General features: G+C 45.3%; 1 protein-coding gene across 2 annotated transcripts in view; it reads left to right on the top strand.

Moving 5' to 3' along the window:
• The window catches only part of hipk2 (homeodomain interacting protein kinase 2), a 77,108-nt gene extending 60,150 nt beyond the window's left edge, over positions 1-16,958 (top strand). The window contains exons 6-15 of one of the 2 annotated variants that reach the window (XM_033621490.2): positions 2,736-2,920; positions 3,062-3,224; positions 5,401-5,530; positions 6,148-6,269; positions 9,139-9,269; positions 10,243-10,425; positions 10,555-10,878; positions 12,087-12,331; positions 12,455-12,615; positions 13,771-16,958. In XM_033621490.2, the coding sequence (XP_033477381.1) occupies positions 2,736-2,920; positions 3,062-3,224; positions 5,401-5,530; positions 6,148-6,269; positions 9,139-9,269; positions 10,243-10,425; positions 10,555-10,878; positions 12,087-12,331; positions 12,455-12,615; positions 13,771-14,232 (2,106 nt within the window). In that variant the 3' untranslated portion in view covers positions 14,233-16,958. Of the gene's footprint in view, positions 1-2,735; positions 2,921-3,061; positions 3,225-5,304; positions 5,531-6,147; positions 6,270-9,138; positions 9,270-10,242; positions 10,426-10,554; positions 10,879-12,086; positions 12,332-12,454; positions 12,616-13,770 lie in introns of both variants that reach the window. The other variant, XM_033621489.2, reaches the window with a different exon arrangement.
• The last annotated feature ends 1,435 nt before the right edge of the window (positions 16,959-18,393 follow it).

Raw genomic sequence — 18,393 nt, forward strand, 5'->3', positions numbered from 1 at the left:
TCTTACGTAACCCCAGGAAGTGACTTATAAAGCAGGCATATATGGAAAAGCACTGCTACTGAACATCTAACGCTTTCCTCTATGACTCAGAGTGAATTCATCTCTCCATGGTGGGAAAGTTCACATGCAGCCATGACATTTTGATAGGACATGCCTGACAGGGAGATGATAGTGAGTGTTGTTTTGTTCACCCTTGCTTGGCCAAATACTGGTTCTGCTGGCAGATATGGCAGCGATGATGGAAAATTACAATGTTTTTTTCCCAGGGCCCTACGAATCTGTGACAGTACTCTCTTGTCATCATGCACCTCGATGCTGCCTCTGATAATGACGAGCTCAAAGATAAAAGATAAGCAGGTGAATTGTTTCGTTTGGAATATAGCCATCCTGGTGCGCAACAAGCAGCAGCAGCTTCTGTCTGTGTGGATACACAGCACAAGTTGTGACTTAAGTGATGGAGACAATTATGGTTGTCCAGAAGCGCCCAGGGCCGCTGTCAGGCCTGTCTGGAATAACGTGCTGTCGGCTGGGACAAGATAGTATCGCTGCCTGGGCTTGTTGAGTTTACAGTTAGCACACACACACACACACACACACACACACACACATGCAGCAAAGAGTTTAATGAAACCAACCTGCACTGGTGTGATATCCCTTGGGTCATCTCTGTCTCCTACGCTTCAAGCTCTGTGTCCCATCTTCCTCTTGCTGCTGCAGCCGGGCTTACTACAAAAACACAGCGGAGATACAGCAGAGCTGCACGCACTTAATGTGGGAGAAAACTGCCTATTTTGCCCCATCTCACTACCCTGACCGTATAAACAAGTCAGCATTGTGGACATCTGTCTCCGCGTGTATAATGGATGATGTAGCTGAAGGCCCTGAAAGACAGAGAGGCTGGGTGCCAGGACGAGATAATGAACCTCCTCTCAGTCGTGGGAAATGCGGGGAGGCTTTAGTCACAAGTATATCTAATTTGAGTAAATCAGAGACCAACTTAGAGCAAATGCAGGACCCCGCTTGAGGCCTGATGTAGATGGAAGGAAGGCCCCGCTCGAAAAATGGATTCACTTTGATCTGCAATCCTTCAATATGTCTGTCGATAGGAGTGGAGCCACGGCAGGAGGAGGAGCACGGCCTTCACCTTATCTTTCTTTTATTACAGTCACTTACAAATGCACTTTTTCCTCTACTAGTCTTGCAGGGAGAAATAAAGTTTATGGGTAAATCTGCACATGCCGTAGTGCTCTGTGCAGAAGACTGGCCATGCATCCTGCATGCCCAGCTCCACATCTCCTGAGGCGTAGCCCGATCTGTCTCACTGCTCGACATCTGCCGTCCCTGCCCTTACTCCAGAGTGGCATGTCAGCGCTCCCCACGGCACAGATGTGGCTCCATAAACAGCCGTTGACATGCAAGGCACGCAAGGCTGACCATGTTAGCTGAAGCCCCTTGTCTTTATGTCTTTTTTTTTTTAAGTTTTAATTAAAGATTAGAAAATGTCAAATGCTGCCTTTTGGTGTTATTGAATGGAAATGGAATGAAAATATCTACCTTGTAAATTCACATATTTTAATTTAACGGATGATAGGAAAATTCGTTTTTGCTCTTTGGGCTTCTTCTTATCCAGTCTGATTATTGTTGGCACACCTCAGCCAACTCCCACCTGCTGTGCACGTGCAACCAAACTGTGTACATTTTCCCAAAGTCATCTCTTCCACTAGCAGAGGACGATGTGATTATTTCTCACCTCATTCTGCAGATTATTCCTTTATCACAGCCAGCGGAGGTGGCAAGCAGAGAGGGATGGTTACAGAGCCTGAATAACCTGCATAGAGAAAGAGAATTGAATCAGATTTGCGGTGTTGACTGGCAGCACATCTGATAGCCCCTGGAGCAGGCCTACAGATAAGCGCTGCGTCTTTATTAAAAACAGGCCTGCTACCTCTGCATGGCAGTCACAATAAACAAGGCTGCCTGTCTGTTGCCACTGTCCCCGTCTCCGTCCTCGCGCTGCCTGACAATGTGCATGTTCGCTTAAACCCAGACGAGCTATATCGTGACCTTGTCCCACTTCCTTCATTCCTCACCCCCCGTGTAAAAAATGAACCCAGTCCCCAGAATTAGTCCCCAGCCTAACAAATCAATCCCTGCGAGTTGTGTAGCTTTTTATCAGAGCAGAAAATATGCAGAAATCTGCAGCTTTGCCCAGTATTTATCCACAACCTAAGCCGCAATGTTTAATACAGATGAAGCAGCATGATGTTCCAAGAACGAGCTTCCCAGAATTGCTTCAGAACATATTTAGGTTAAGTTGTCTTGTGTCAGCTTTCTCAGAAGCTCTCACAAAATGGTGTCCTTTGTGAAAGCTTTTTTTTTTTTTTTTTTTTTAACGACTAGCCAACGGCAGCATTTATTGGGTTCATGTTTTTTGTTTGTTTTCACATCTCAGGAATAGATAAAAATCTCAGTGAAGGCGCCAGGAGATATTTCAAGTGGCGCTATAAATACCAGTGCAAATGTTTATAATGTCACTGAGGTGCAAGGTTATCGCCGGGCCCTGTGACACTCACACTGACACCCTAACTCATGGAGCCTCGTGTGTATTAATAGGCCTCTCTATGGGAATAAAACTGTGGGAGAGATTTTTATTCTGTGTCATCTGCAGGAGAATTAGAGACCTTGAATACTTAATCAGCCGTCATGCTAAGATGTGTCTGTTTCTGTGCCTCCAGGTGAACATGACGTCAGATCTGGAGGGGAGCGACATGCTGGCAGAGAAGGCTGACAGGAGGGAGTTCATCGACTTGTTAACAAAGATGCTGACCATCGACGCAGACAAGAGGATCACCCCTATCGAAACGCTCAACCACCCCTTTGTCACCATGTCGCATCTCCTTGATTTCCCACACAGCACACAGTGCGTGCCGAACAACCCTCTTGTTGTAGTTGTTGTTGTTTATATAATTATCATTTCAAACAGTGAAATAACTTCTGCCACTGTCAGAAGACACACTCATCCCTCCTCTGTCTCTCTCTCTCTCTCTCTCTGTGCATGCAGTGTGAAGTCGTGCTTCCAAAACATGGAGATCTGCAAGCGTCGTGTCAACATGTACGACACAGTCAACCAGAGCAAGACGCCCTTTATCACCCACGTGGCCCCCAGCACCTCCACCAACCTCACCATGACCTTCAACAACCAGCTGAACACTGTGCACAGCCAGGTAAGACTGAATAAAACACACTGGTTTATCAGCAACCACTGATAGAGAACGTTTCTGCTGTCAGATGCGAGTATGTAAATTGTCCTAGTTACGGTTTACTACTTTATGTGAGAAATGCAACTGTGGAATATGTATCACTTAAATGTATCACAAAGCAGAGCTGAAACCCTCAAGCAACAATAGCAAAGATGCATCTTCCTTACATACCCAGTCGAGTGCTGTCTTAACCAAATAATCGTATTTTAAACGCCCAGCTGTCAGTGGTTTAACAGCTCAGCAGCCCATGAGCGGCTGTTTGTCTCTTTGTTCTATTTTTTTCCCTCTGTCCGTTCTTCCTGTCTATCTGCACGTTTCCATGCTTACTTGCCTGCCTTTCTGCCTTGGTGCATGTATATCTGTCTGCCTGCATTTCTGTCTGTGCCCCAGGTCCTGTGGGATTGTCACAAAGTGCTGATTACACACATGACAAGCCCCACTTCCTGCTTGCCTTGCATTCTGGGGCTTTCAGGCCTTAAGAATCCCTTTACCAGGCTTCCTCTCTCTTTTTCCCCTCCTCTCACTCCTGTCCTCCTCTGTCTTCTCCTCTTTCCTCCCGTTTCCCGGGGTTGAGCCTGTGGTGCTTTACCGCTTTCGTTCCCGTACGCTCTGTGAATCGAAACTGCTGACTTTTGGCTTATGCCGGAATCACCGAGCGTCGTGTTGCAAGGTTTTCCAGATTGTGCTTAGTTACAACTCCTGCTCTCTCTCCCCTCCCCGCCCCTCTCTTTAGTAAACAGAGTTCTTTATCACCAACTATATCGAGCCAGCTCACACTGTGTAGCATGCGACAAAAACCCCATCTTGCTGTGATTTAAATGGATTAACATTCCCTCAGCTTGTCTTTTCTGCGCCTGGCTCTCAGGGCATATAGACAGACTTAAGTTAGTGATTTATTCAGCTCGATTCATTTGCAAGGCTGAAATGCATCTTTGACTCGCGTTTTTTTTTTTTTTTTTTTTTTTGCTGCTTCCGTGCTTGTTTATGATGAATGCCACAGTGCCGTATTGATTATGTTCCCTCCCCTGGTGTTCATCGAACACGCTAAAGAGAGCAAATGAAAAATGAAAGAGCTGTCTCTGTATTTCCCTCCGCCCCTGTGTACGCTTAATGAAAGGGCTAAAATTAGACAGTGTCTCGTGGAGCAAATACTACTTACGAGCTGAGCAAACGATGTCTCTTAAAAGCATTTGTTTGTATCTCGGATGTTCCCAGGCACTCTGAGTGTTCCACATGTCTTATTAATGGTCAAGACGTGCAGGAGTTACCTAAGCTTACATAATCATAGAATGCCTGTTGGCTGTGAAATATTACTCCTGTCAGGCATATTGATTTGGAGGCTAGATAGTGAAGCTGTGACATGAAATGTCAAGTTTTGCTGCAGCTCGTTATATTGGCTCATTATCATTCTGTAGCATTTACATTTAAACAGTCCTATAATATGATCTCCTTGCGACTTTAACGCTCATCATTTAGGCTGCATAATAAGGGAGATGTTTATGTTGCTGTGTGGTTTGTTAAATTTGCTAAATTATGTGCTGAGACATATAATAAATTCATGTTCAGTATACTGTCACCAGCAGCGCATTATTATAGTCTAAAGAAGTAAGGTTTGTTTGTTAGTTTGATTCAAAATTATTAAAATCTGAGTCTAAATGTGCTCTGGTGGCATTTCACTCATTGATGGTTGATTATTCTAAGAATTGTAGCATTGATTGCATCTCTCCTCACATTCTTTCCCTCCCTCTAATTAATCAAATCAACAGTCCGCATATTTTAAGACGCGTTCAAATCAGTCGTCCAATTTCCTTATTCTTCCATCGGCTCTCATCAATGATGGATGCCCCCGCCATCCATCTTATCTTGATCCGCCGCTTGTTTTGCATCTTTATGTGCGTGTTGTTTTTGTTAGGATATTGTTATCTTTCTGTTTATACCATGCCTGCTGTTCAACCCTGCCTCCTCGGAGCACTTCCACTTCCCCGTTATTCCCATCAGTGCCTCCACTCTCATGATTTTTATTTTGGTCCCATCATTCCTTTAGGCCACCAACCTGGTTCCCTCCTCCACCAACAATGCCACCCTTTCCTTTGCAAGTCCTGATGTCTCCATACTAAACTACCAATCTGCACTCTACCAGCCCTCCGCTGCCTCCATGGCAGCCGTGGCCCAGAGGAGCATGCCCCTGCAGCCTGGGGCCCCTCAGCTCTGCGCTGCCCGGCCAGACCCCTTCCAGCAGGCGCTCATCGTCTGCCCACCTGGCTTCCAAGGTAAGGACCAGTCAGTGTGTGTTAGTGTGAGTAGATAAGATCCCAGCCCCCTGCACTTGAACACACCACGGTGCTGTTTTAGTTCTATCTCTGTGCACACACACAGTCCTCCATGTTTTGCTGGCTTACTGTCGTTTTGTTTTGCGGCTGTAGCCTTGCACCCCACAGGTAGAGTCAATCCTACCATACAAACAGTGATTCAGTGAGAACTTGATGCAATTAATCATTTGAGAGGAAATTTAATATCTTTGCGTAATGCTTACTCACCCCTTGTTTGTCTCCTTTGTGTTTGCACTGGGAGGGCAGAAGAGCTCTAAGGCATTATTCTGTTTGTTAATTCTCTGTATGGAATGGGTGATAAAAAAAAATCAGTTATTAGAAACTGGTTTTATACTATTGCCATGACTACTGTTTTTGTTTTTCTCAGCACTGTTGCTATATTGGAACGTAGCAGAAGGGTTTTGACATCTGTTGAATGCACATAAATCAGCGTGCATATATAACACATTATGTGATCCCTCGCTCTTAATTTTGCAGATGGCATGTTGTTTGTGAGTGACGCTGTTGCTGTACTTATTTGTTGACATCCTCCATACGTGTGCTTTATGTGTGCACAGGGCTGCAGGCGTCCCCTTCCAAGCACACCAGTTACTCTGTGCGGATGGAGAATGCTGTTCCCATAGTGACGCAGGCCCCTGGTGCCCAGCCTCTGCAGATCCAACCCGGCCTGCTTACACAGGTAGGAAGAGTATCACAGAGAAAGAAACTAATAGAGTTTTTTGGGGGTCTGAAGAATAACAGTGCCTGTCAGACTTGGAGCTGCTCACATTCAAACAAAGCTCTCTGCATCCCTTTTTTTCATAAGCCTTCACTAAGAATAGTATCTATCGATGGAGGCTGGAAATCACTCAATGTTCGTGACCCTGCCCCTGCTGGCAGCTGTTTTTTTTTTCCTGAGCGCATTCAGGCCAAGCTCTCCTGTGCATTGCTCCCTGCCTCTCTCTCGCTCTCTCCTCTTATTCTCTCCCCCTCGCTCTTTCGCTCTCTCTCGCTCTCTCTCTGCTGTCCCACTCTCCTGGAGGCTGCCACGGTCTGATGCACACAAAGGCAGGAGCCTTTCACACAGAGAAGGCCTCCACTGGAGCCTGCACAGTGGAGCCGGAGCTTTAGCTGCTAATATACAGTTGTTGGAAGTAACAGAGAGTGACTGTGCATCACTCTCTCTGCGCACACACACACACACACACACACACACACTGTAGACCACTTCCATCACCACACCACCTCTTTCCCTATGGAAATTTCCATGAAGGCTTTAAATATCCCTGTGAATCCAGGGAGTTTGAAGCGCTCCCTTATCTCCAGTTAATCATGCAGTAGGCAGGCAGACAGGCAGCAAAGCTTCTGTGTGTGTGTGCACGCCTGTGTTTCTATGGTGGGTTAATCTGTCAGATACCAAATGGTGATTAGCTCCAGGGCTGCTTCCAAGTCAGGCGCTCCAAATTACAGGCCTCAGAGGATCCTGGGAGGTCAGGGGGAAGCTTGGATGAGGCTCTGCATGACCAGAAAATTCACAACATCACCAGATCCATGGATATGATGGATCTATCGGGGGCATCGTGAAATAAAACATCACTGTCTCATTAAGGAAGATGTAAATGACACGATGGATCAAGTGTGGATCGCACATTACTGCCATGCTCTGCAGGTATTCACCTCTGTCTGCACACATGTTAAACAAAGACAGGCAATAGTTAACGCAAGCAGATGGTTTATATAGGCCAGCGAGCAGCACACCTAATAACTGGGTGTGTGGTGTGCGTGTGTGTTTATTCCTTTACGGTGGGAGGTCTTGCAGGCTTGGCTGAGTCGTTGTTTGCCTCTTGGTTGCATTCTCCCCACCTGCGCCTTTACCCACCCACTGCTCACTGTTGCCCATGCACCCTTTGCCCACCTTGGACCCATGCACGTTCACCCCCCGAGCTCCCCGGGTGTGCTGAGAAGGAGCAGAGTGAAGGAGGCTCTAAGCAGGGAGGCAGGGAAACCAGCAGGGCCTTTATCTGGAGCAGGAATGCAGAAAATGTGGAAACAATTGGGGAGTGAGAGCTGGGGCTTTCAAAGCCCCGAGGTGACAAAGGGTTTTCACCCGGGGAGTGTAGGTCGAGGTGGGAGGTGGTGGGCCACTGATAGTGATGGTATACTCTGAGAAGAAAGAAAACGGCCTCTTAACTGGGTTACCATTTCAGGGCAGACAGGCTGGTTACACAACGCAGACGCCTAGTGAGAGAGGCATGTAGAGTGCCGGGAATGGAGATAGAGTGAGCAGGAGGAGGAGGAGCAGGAGATGGATGGATGTATTACAGTCTCTTAATGGCATGTTGATAAAAGGCCTTGGATGTGGTCTTGGATGTAAAGACCATCTCCAGCTCCAAAATGTTCCATTAAAGATGTCAGTCATCAGTGCACAGACAAGGCAGCTGTGTTGGCCTGCAGATGCCCCCTGCAGCACTTCAACCACAGGCTGGTTGGTTTGGACTTTGCAACCTGCCTCAAAAAAAAAAAAAAAAAAATTCAACTTCCACAAGCCTGCAGCCAGAATACAGAAGAGAACAGCTACTTTGTGTCAGAATATAATGAAAACAGACAGAGCAAAGCAAATATGTGAATACAAAGATAAAGGTTAAGATAAAGTTAAAAGATAAAGGTAAAAATAAAGTCACCGTAGCGTATGCACAGATTATCTGCTTTGCATTTTGTATGGTGCCTCTCTCTCCTCTTTCTCTCCTCTTCCTCTCCTCTCGCGTCTTTCTCTTCCTCTATTTAAACGTGTGTGTGCTGCGGCACATACTGATGCCGTTGTAAATAGATGTGCAAATGGTATTAAAGGAACAATTCATTAGCCCTGACATTAAAGTGCTAATCAATAGAACTGCATTAAACTATTAGGGTTACACACACAGTAACACACAAACACGCTCGGGCATGCATGCACACACACGCGCACACACACATCTTGGCACATCTTGGGGCATATTATGCCGGATGCTCCTCCTGTTCTGCATCAGACATACAAAGTAGCCTCTTTCACCGCGGCTTCAATAGGCCTACGAATTTAATTAGAACATAGGTTGATATTTGACTCAAGTCAAACACATAATCACTCTAAACACGCGCATACACTCACTCATATGCGTGCAGACAAAGAAAGGAGCTGCTGTACATCTTTATTAAGTCCTGGTCTTATCTCTTTTGTCGATGGATGTCTCCTTGACGCCGGCGGAGTTCATTTTGCACGCCAAGTAGCTGGTTTAAACCAGCTGTCATGCACTTTTGAAAAGATACTGTAATTTATCACAACACCCTAAAACTAATCAGCCAAGTTCAACGAGCTCCCTTTGTTCATACATTTATAATGTTTAAATTAAAAGACTCAATTATAGGTATCTTCACGGTCCCGTGACAGACTTTATAAAACAAATTGATAAAATTTATAGTCTGGATGTTTTGCTACATGGCAGCTGACTGTTTTTCCGTATCTCCTCTCTCTGTCTTTTCATTCTCCACTTCTTGTCCTCCCCCCCCCGTCTTTGTTTTTTCCCCTACCTCAGCAGGCCTGGCCCAGCGGCACCCAGCAGATCCTGCTGCCTCCAGCCTGGCAGCAGCTCACCCACACCTCGGTCCAGCATGCCACTGTCATCCCCGACTCCATGAGCAGCACACAGCCCCTTGCCAACTGGAGGTGAGCAACACTGCTTTCTTTCTTTCTTTTAAGCGCTCCCAGACAGTCTTAACCTTTTATTGATGTCTGAATGTTGTGGCCTGTAGTTTCCCGAATCCACCTTTCTTCAAACGTGGATTTGGCTGGATAAATAAATCTTACAGGTTGATGTGCCGCACTTTAAAGCTTCAAAAACAAAGCACTTTGAGAAATCAAGTTTATACGCGTAGCATCGGGGGCAAGTCTGTAAGTCAGGTTAGATAAATTGATTTCAAAGGCCAGCAGTGGTTTTATGGCTTTTATAGGTCAAAATGTGCTATAGGAAGATGGTATGGTATAAGACTGATTGACCGAGGAGCCTGTACCGCACTGACAGCCTGTCCTTTATCTTCAATGAATCACGGTCCCCACATGGACACTGGTGCTTTTATAAGAGCAGATTTACCTCTGGGAGATGGGATATGTGTACATGTAGAGACATCATGTCTGGTATAGCCTGTCACTGCGATGACTCGATAAATGGATGGATAGATGGGAGAAGGGTGATCTGCGGGGAGATAAGGAAGATGCAGGTACATAATGTGTATGCGAAAGGACTGCTGGGGCCATGTATGCACGGATCCATTCGGAGCTGTCCATCTGTGACCAGACACCCACCTCCCCGTCTCCCCCCTCCCTTCCTGTCCAGTGGCAGCTCTGTTGTCCTCAGAGAGACGATCGGGAAAGTGTCGCACTTCCTCTGCAGAGCTATCGCTCCACAGCTGCTGGTGTCAGCTCCTCTGCCCTCCCTCTTTGCTCTCTCCCTCACTTGTTCCCTCTCCTCCGTAGGTGCTCTTTAGGAAAGTAAGCTGCTGCCACCCGCTGGCTTCTGTTGGAAATACTTCTCCTGTCTTCTTCCTCACAAACAGTGGCTTTAATTATCTTGTATTTTCAGCATTTCTTGCTTTGCTGGCTTCTTATTGTTGTGGTAACATAAAACTGCCTTATGTTACAGGAATTCCCATCCTCATGGCAGCCATTATAATCCCATCATGCAGCAGCCGGCCTTGTTGGCTGGCCACGTCACGCTCCCATCCAACCAGACGCTCAATGTGGGAGTGGCACACGTTATGAGGCAGCCCTCAACCAATAACAACTCCTCTTCCAAAAAGAACAAACAGCACCAGATGTCTGCCAGGTAGTCTAACACTCACATGACTCATATACTTATTGTAAGTCATCATCAAAAGATCCTGATGTCTCACAGGTTTGGATTCTGATCCTCAGCATCTGCATGACACTTACATCTACTCTGTCTTTCTATCAGGAACATGTCAGCCTATGAGGTGTCATCCTCTCAGGCGGTGCTATCCCCGCAGCGCTCGAAGCGGGTGAAGGAGAACACACCCCCACGTTGCGCTGTGCTACAGAACGGCTCGGCCTCCAACTGCCCGCCCCCGCAGGGCTGTGGGGGCGGCGGGTGGGGGGCTAACGAGGCAGAGCAGGCTTCCAGCACTACCCGCGACCATCAGCACCAGCACCACGTCCCCAGACAGACCATCATCATCCCCGACACGCCCAGCCCTGCAGTCAGCATCATCACCATCAGTAGTGACACAGATGAGGAAGATGACCATAAACAAAACAACAGGTCAGTTCCGGGTTTGAAGGGATTAATGTGGTTCTGTTTAGCTCAGTTGATACAGGCTAAGTAGTTTGTTTATCACTGGGGTAACCAGTGCTTGTCATGTCACTGTGAATCACCACTAAAGTTAAAGGTTTGCAGGTTTGTTATTGCAGTATGGGATTTCACAGCAGACACATCACAAAGGTCTGGGGCAGAGAAACATGCAATGTGTCCAGAGCTTGAATTCCCATTTTTCCTCAGTGTCCGAGTACGTGTGCGTGTGACACAGCGTAAACCTCTTGCCAGACAGTGCAACCTCACATCTTTAGAACCCAACAATTAAAAGGATATATATTCCATCATTCATAACCCTAATAATTTATTTGTAACGATTTGTTTCTCCACTGTCCCAGAATTGTCCCAGACACTGTCTTTGTGTCGCAGGTGCTATTTTTATTGTCCCCAAGACATGGACTACATTTAACAGGCTGCATTTATGAAGCGCTTTTCAAGTCTTAGTGATCACTCAAAGCCCTTTACAACACAAGCACCATTGACCCATTCACACAGACACTCATACACTGGTGGCTACTGTGCAAGGTGCCACCTGCTCGACAGAACATTCACACGCGCACTTACACGGCAAATCTGAGGTTCAGTATCTCGCCCAAGGACACTTCAACGTGTAGTCTGACCTTCATTTCAAGGGCCTTGACCTAGCAGCATTGAGACGTATTTTCACCATTACCAGCAAATCTAAGAAGCCGACTTTCTGCTTTTTCTGTGATCGTGACTGTGAGACTGTAAAAATAATTTGATCTGCAGCCGTGAAATGCTAACGGGGCCACCCAAGGCCAGTGGCATTTTGCGACCATTGATCAAATCAATTTAATAACCATGCAGTCATTTGACATCAGAAAAGAAAAGATACACCAAAGACAACTTCTGTATGCCGTGATGTGCTGTACTGAAAGTCAGTAATCACAGAGTAGAAAGAAAAAGAAAAAGCCACAGATTTACAAGCTGGGAAAACAACTCAGAAGTATGTTTTGACACCCACTGTATGGTTCAGGGTTTTTACTGGGATGCAGGATACAGTATATGATAAAGAAAGGGTGCAAAATCGAATCTGATATTACCAATAAGCCAACACACGTCGTTCTAATACTGGTGGCCTTGAGTTTACCTCAGTCACTGGAATTCATTTCTATGTCTTCTTCTATTTCCCCCAGTTCATCTTCAAAGCAGCGGAAGAATGTCATCAGTTGCGTGACGGTCCACGATTCACCCGACTCGGACTGTTCCAGCAACAATAGCCCCTACACTGTGGAGTCCAGAGCCCCCAACAACAACAGCTACGACACAAAGACCACCATCCTGGACAACTACAACAATGGGAACCCCCGCACCATCATCATTCCCCCTCTCAAAACCCAGAACAGTGAGGTCCCGAGTGAGTGTGAGCGCCTGATGCCAGGTAAAGGACTGTCACAGGTTCTTTCCTAACCTAAAAACTCATGCATAGCTACTAAGTTAGTTACTGTTCAATACTAAAATTGCTGCTTCCCAGTTAACTAAACTTGTATCCTCTCCTGTGCAGATGCAATGAACCATCAGAATTCAGCTTACAAGTTCAAATCCTCCAATGGAGTGGTGTCTGGCAATAATCACTTACCAGGGGGCGTGGCTGGAGGTGGGTCCTACCGACAGCAGCGCTCAGGGCCACACCCCCTCCAGCAGCAGCCTCTAAATCTCAGCCAGGTGAGCCATGTCTTGTCATTGTATGCATGTGAATACGTGTGTGTATATGTGTGTGTGTGTGTGTGTGTGTGTGTATGTGTGTGTGTACAGCTTATTTTGGGAGATAAGCTTTTTTGTGCTCTGTTAGATGAGAAGATTGATACCACCCTTATGTCTGATGTCTGTATGGTAAATATGTAGCTACCAGTTAGCTTAGCTTAGCATAAAGACTGGAAACTGTAGCCTGGCTCTGTCCAAAGGTAACAAAAGAGAAAGGTGAGAGTGATATTGATCCTTGTTTATAACTTTCTGCAAGAAAGCAATTAAGTTCATTTTTCAAAATGTCAACTATTCCTTTAACGGTGAGAATTAATTTTTGACATATGTCAGAAGATTTTTGAAACTGTTTCAGAAAATTAAGGGGATAGTTCACCACAAAAAAAAAAAAAAATTTTTTCCTCAAACCTGTTGTGCTATTTATCAGTCTAAATTGTTTTTGTGTGAGTCACTGAGTGTTGGAGATGTCAGCTGTAAAGATGTGTGCCTTTTCTCCAATATAATCAAATTAGATGGCACTCGGCTACTACAAAAATACATTTTAAAAACTCAACAGCAATGTCTCTTTCCAGAAATCATGACTCAGTTACTCAAGATAATCCACAGACCTTGTTGTGAGCAGTTTAATGCAGGAACTATTAACCATATCACTGTGCAGAAGGAAGCGTGCATCTACTCATGAACGAGAGCCTTGTGCTCATGACGGCGCGAGATTTAAAGCATCCTCCTCAGCTGAGCTGTAACACTAGCTAGCTCAGCGGTGCTAGGTGAGCTAGCAGTAGATGCACACTTTGTCTGCACAGTGATATGGTTGGTGGGTGTAGTTTGGTAGAAAGGAAATAGTTCCTTTATGAAACTGCTCACAACAAGGTCTGTGGATTGTCTTGAGTAACCAGGTCATCTCCAACACTGTAACTCACACCACACTCTAGATTGATAAATAGCACTACAGGTAAGAGGAAAAATTTGTACTTTTGATTTTGGGGTGTACTGTCCCTTTAAGAAAATAATACTTGAGGCTTCAAGCATTTCCATGAACAACAATTTGCAATATCCTCTCGGAAATCAACAGTTAAGGAGCAATAACACTGACAAGCCCTCTATCATCTCCTCTTCCAGGCCCAGCAGCATATGGTAGCCGAGCGAAATGGTCATCGGCGCCAGCAGGCCTACATCACCCCTACCATCGCCACTCAGGCCCCGTACTCCTTCCATCACAATAGTCCCTCTCACACAGGCAACGTCCACCCACATCTGGCTGCCACACACCTACCCAGCCAGCCCCACCTCTACACCTACACAGCCCCTGCTGCTCTGGGCTCCACCGGCACCGTGGCCCACCTGGTGGCGTCACAAGGCTCGGCGCGCCACGCAGTCCAGCACGGGAGCTACCCACCAAGCATCGTTCACCAGGTCCCAGTCAGCATGGGCCACCGCGTGCTGCCCTCACCCACCCTGCACCACAGCCAGTACCAGGCCCAGTTCGCCCACCAGGCCTACATCAGCGCTTCGCCCGCCTCCACTGTCTACACTGGATACCCGCTGAGCCCCACCAAGGTCAACCAGTACCCTTACCTCTAGAGAAGACACTGACTGACACTGGAGAGCCTAACCCAGCGCTGCTGCTGCCCCCGAACCCACCCGCCCTGAGCCCCGTCGACATCCTGAACATCCTCTCCTCGACCTCAGACATAAACAGAGACAGAGGAACATGCAATCCTCATGAAACAGTCACATATAACTTGAAGATATAACAACAGAGAGAATACGAAAAAAAAAAAGATTCACAGCCTCTCTAGAAGGGAAAGATGGGGTTGAGTTTCAGAGGGGTACAGTTGAAGATGTTTTCTTTCACATTTTTGTTTTCTCCTGAAAGGGCCAGTTTTTGCTTTTATTTGTCGATTCTTCACTTTACTTTACAAGGAAAGTAACGTCTCATTAGTTTTACAGGGAAGTATGAACAGGCCTTTTGGAACAGTGGAGGTTTTCTGCTTTGTTTTCTTTTATTTTCCCCTCTTAAATTTGGGAAGTGACTGTTGAACAGGGGTTACTGACTGGAAGTTCGGAATCCCAAGGAGAATTTGGGAGAAGGTGAAATACGGAAACCTGCTGCTCTTCAAAGAAAAAAAATATTGATGGCCTTGAACTGTCTTAATATTTCCAAATCATTCATGGCGTGGGGAGAAAAGAGAGGCAACTCCCCGCCCCCCCCACTCCACCTTCTCCAGCCGAGGAGGCTTCTGGAAATATAACCAACAGAAGACAACAAACTTTTTAGTGTATTTATAGATATTTTTCCTTTATGTTTCACCTTTATGACGATACTTCAGTTTTAGCTAGGTGTCTTAGCTGGGCCCCGTTCTTAGAATGTAGCAGTCTGCACCTGTTTGTTTTAAGACGTTTTTTTTCGTTTTGTTTTTTTTCCTGATACCAATAGATTTATTTGTTCCTCTTTTTTCAATGTGATTGCACAAAGTGGTTATAATAACATAGGCATGTACAACGTGATTGTCTGTGTGTGCTACTGTCAGCCATGCGTGTGTAGTCCACCTCCTTAAAAAACTCTCTTCAGTCTTTAGGTTTTGACCATTGTTCCCTCGTAGTGCCTTACAGATATAACGACACAGTTTACTTGGCTTGGATCCTGAAAGCCACAAGAGACTATAGCTATACTTAGAGAGACATGTTTCCCTGGTTTGATATCCTAGTCGGGGCAGTTGTAGCTCTCTTCCAGGTGTAGGCTCAGCCCTCGCTGTTCCTCGTCCGTAACGACAGCATCCTATAGATGGTGAAGATTAATGTCAGAGTCGATATCAAGCTGAGCTGTTTTATTATGTGTGCATGAGATAACTTGCCTGGGGTACTTACCAAAGTCATAGATAAATTCTTGTTACATTTTGCTCTGGATATTAAATGTAAATATGAAAATGTACAGTATAGCTGTAGCTGTAAACCTCTATCACAGTGGCACCCAAAATGTGGCTTTAGGTCGGAATATATTTGTTTTTTTAAAATCACACAAGGGAATTCATACATTGTGATCACGGAGCGGTGATATTAGCTCAGTTTTCATGAACAGGGAATGAGTTGCAGTTACAGTACAATGTTTGAGACACAGCAGAGGTCGTTTTTTCAAGGTTAAAAGCTAGTCCGAGAGAAGGGCCTGACAGAAAGTGATTGTTGCCATGAGGGTGGTTCTGTGAAGGCTGCGGAGAAGAGGCAGAGTATCGAGGGTTGTTCGAGGGAGATACTGCGTAGGCGCGAGCGAGGGGGCTATTTGAAAGCGTAGGGTCAGTTTAGGTAGGGACTGCGGAGCACAGGGTGGATCTCTCTATCTTAAACGGGACTAAAATGGTAGCAAGTTGGCACTGAGCAGGTTGATAGTAACACTGAGCCCGGGTGGTCGGTAGGAGCCGAGGGTGCACTACCTTACCTGAATGGACACTTATAATTCTGATGTGAAATCCTTTTGCTGTCGTCATTTGTCGTTTGTTTCTCCAGCAAAGATAATAGAAAGTTGTCACGCTTGAGGTTTGGGTAGCACCTCTAGAACAGAGCAGAACAGAAGGGAAAAGCCGCAGCATACACCTGGAAGGGCACCTTGTGGACGATTTGTCGCCACTGTCCATTTGTCTTCTAACCGGGTACACCACAGACATCGCCACGCCAGCTGAACGGGATACCTGAACACTTAGAGAACCAATAGGGCTGTCGCTTTGTGTGTTTGCTGCTTGATTTAACATCTTTTATTTTCTCCTTGTAGCCAATGATACAAATAATCTCCTCTGTTCATTTTGTCCTCTTGAACGTAGGCACATCAGTACTGCTGATGGTTTTAGTGAAAGCCTTCCCCCCTCTCCTTCATGGTATGCCATAGTACTTGCATTTGAAGTGATTTTTTTTTTTTTTTTAACTTAACATTATCTTGAACTTTTTTTTGACATGGCTGTAGTACATGTTGTGTTTATTTTTTAGAGATTGTTGCAATAATTCTTGTGGATGTTTTATCAGAGTGTGTGCGTGTGTTTTTATTATATGTCAGGCTCATTTCTATTTTGTAACCTGGGGGTTGATGTACAGTAATATTTAGTATTCCGTGGAGGTGGGTGCACCTGTGTAAAGTGTTGCGACACTGCTGACGGTAGTAAGTGTTGAGTCGATGATAATCCAATGGGGCCCTTATAGACAGACGTTTTGGCTCGAGGGTGCCACATCCAGAAAAACAACAGTCTCTTGAAAAAAAAATCCCTCAGTGGGCCCCGGCGTTGTTTGTCATCCTGGTACTTTTCCCCCCACAACTCTCCACTCCCAGTCAGCTCCAGCATGCAAGCCCAGGATCCGGGTAGTTAAAGATGTGATTACATACTACATTGCTGGTTACATCATTCTTCTTTGTTCTGTTGTTTCTTTTATTTTATCGACTTAATTTCCACTAGGTCACTGGGGCCTAAGCACACGCACGCATAAGGGAGATGATTTTCCATTGAAGTCTTTTAGCTCCTCTGTTACGAGACAGACTACTGAAACATTCCACTGTTTGAGGGAATTTGGCGTTACCCATGCTACACTGCTGTCCTGTCCCCCTCTCCTGTCAGCACGGGGATAGCATTGCCACACTAGGACTGTTTCTTTTTTTCCTCGCTCCTCCCACCAAAGAATTCAACAGATCGATCATGTACAGCACAGCACAGTACAGTACAAGCAATCCTCCGCAGCGTTGCTAGAGCAGACAGGCAATAACTTCTGGTCTCATCTTTAAATGCTTTACAAGTGCTTTTTTTTTTTTTTTTTGAGGACAAGCAAATGCATGTGTGCATACGACTTACAAGTACACAAGCAGGATTTAAAACACTTAACGCATACAGCACACTCATTAATTTGTTTAGAATCAGGATGTTAAACTTGGAGAAGAGCTGCAGTCTGTTTTATTTTTTTTTTGGTTTGTTTTACTTTCATTACTCCTCACATTCACGCCCAGTCATGGTTGAATGATCAATAATTATCTAACCTCTCTCCAAATTGTTAAGCCAGTTTTTTTTTTTTTTTTTACGTTGTTGATGTTGTAGCTTTATTGGTGTTGTATGAAATTTGTAAACTTCAAGAAAAGTTTGTTTTACATTAGCGTGCCATGGAATAGAATGACCTGTAAAAATGAATTAATCAAAAAACAAAAGGCAAGAAAAAAAAGTACCAACTATACCTTTAAAAACCATGGTCACCCGCACAAAATGAATGTAATGTGTGACCTGCGGCATCTGAAATGGCTTTAGATCTTTCTCAGTGGGTGACCGCTCATTTAATTTCTACACCATTTGTGGCCATGCATGATGCAATAATTATATGATCTCCAGCAAAAGTCCATACAAGAGACGTAATGTAAAATTACCACTGTCCTCACAATTAGGGGTAATCAAATAATCGCTATTTTCTCAAATGACAATTAAGAGAAGCCCTGTATGCGCAATTGTGTGGAAAAAGACTTGATGTGTATGATACCTTTGTCTATTACTCTGTTTCACATAACCAATGTTTTGTGTTTTATAAAAAAAGGGGAATCAGAAATGTGAGCATTAACGTAGATCGAGTGACCTTACAATTACCAAAATGTGCTTAAGTAGAGTGTTAAAGATGTTTTGTGTTGTCCAGGTGAGCGTAGCCTTCCCAGCTAGCAACTTTACTGTTAGAGTACTGCCTTCCAAATAACCAACAATACCTCTAAAGGTTTTAAGGTGACATTTGAAT

This window comes from Epinephelus lanceolatus, chromosome 5, assembly GCF_041903045.1.
Source record: "Epinephelus lanceolatus isolate andai-2023 chromosome 5, ASM4190304v1, whole genome shotgun sequence".
NCBI lineage: Eukaryota > Metazoa > Chordata > Actinopteri > Perciformes > Serranidae > Epinephelus > Epinephelus lanceolatus.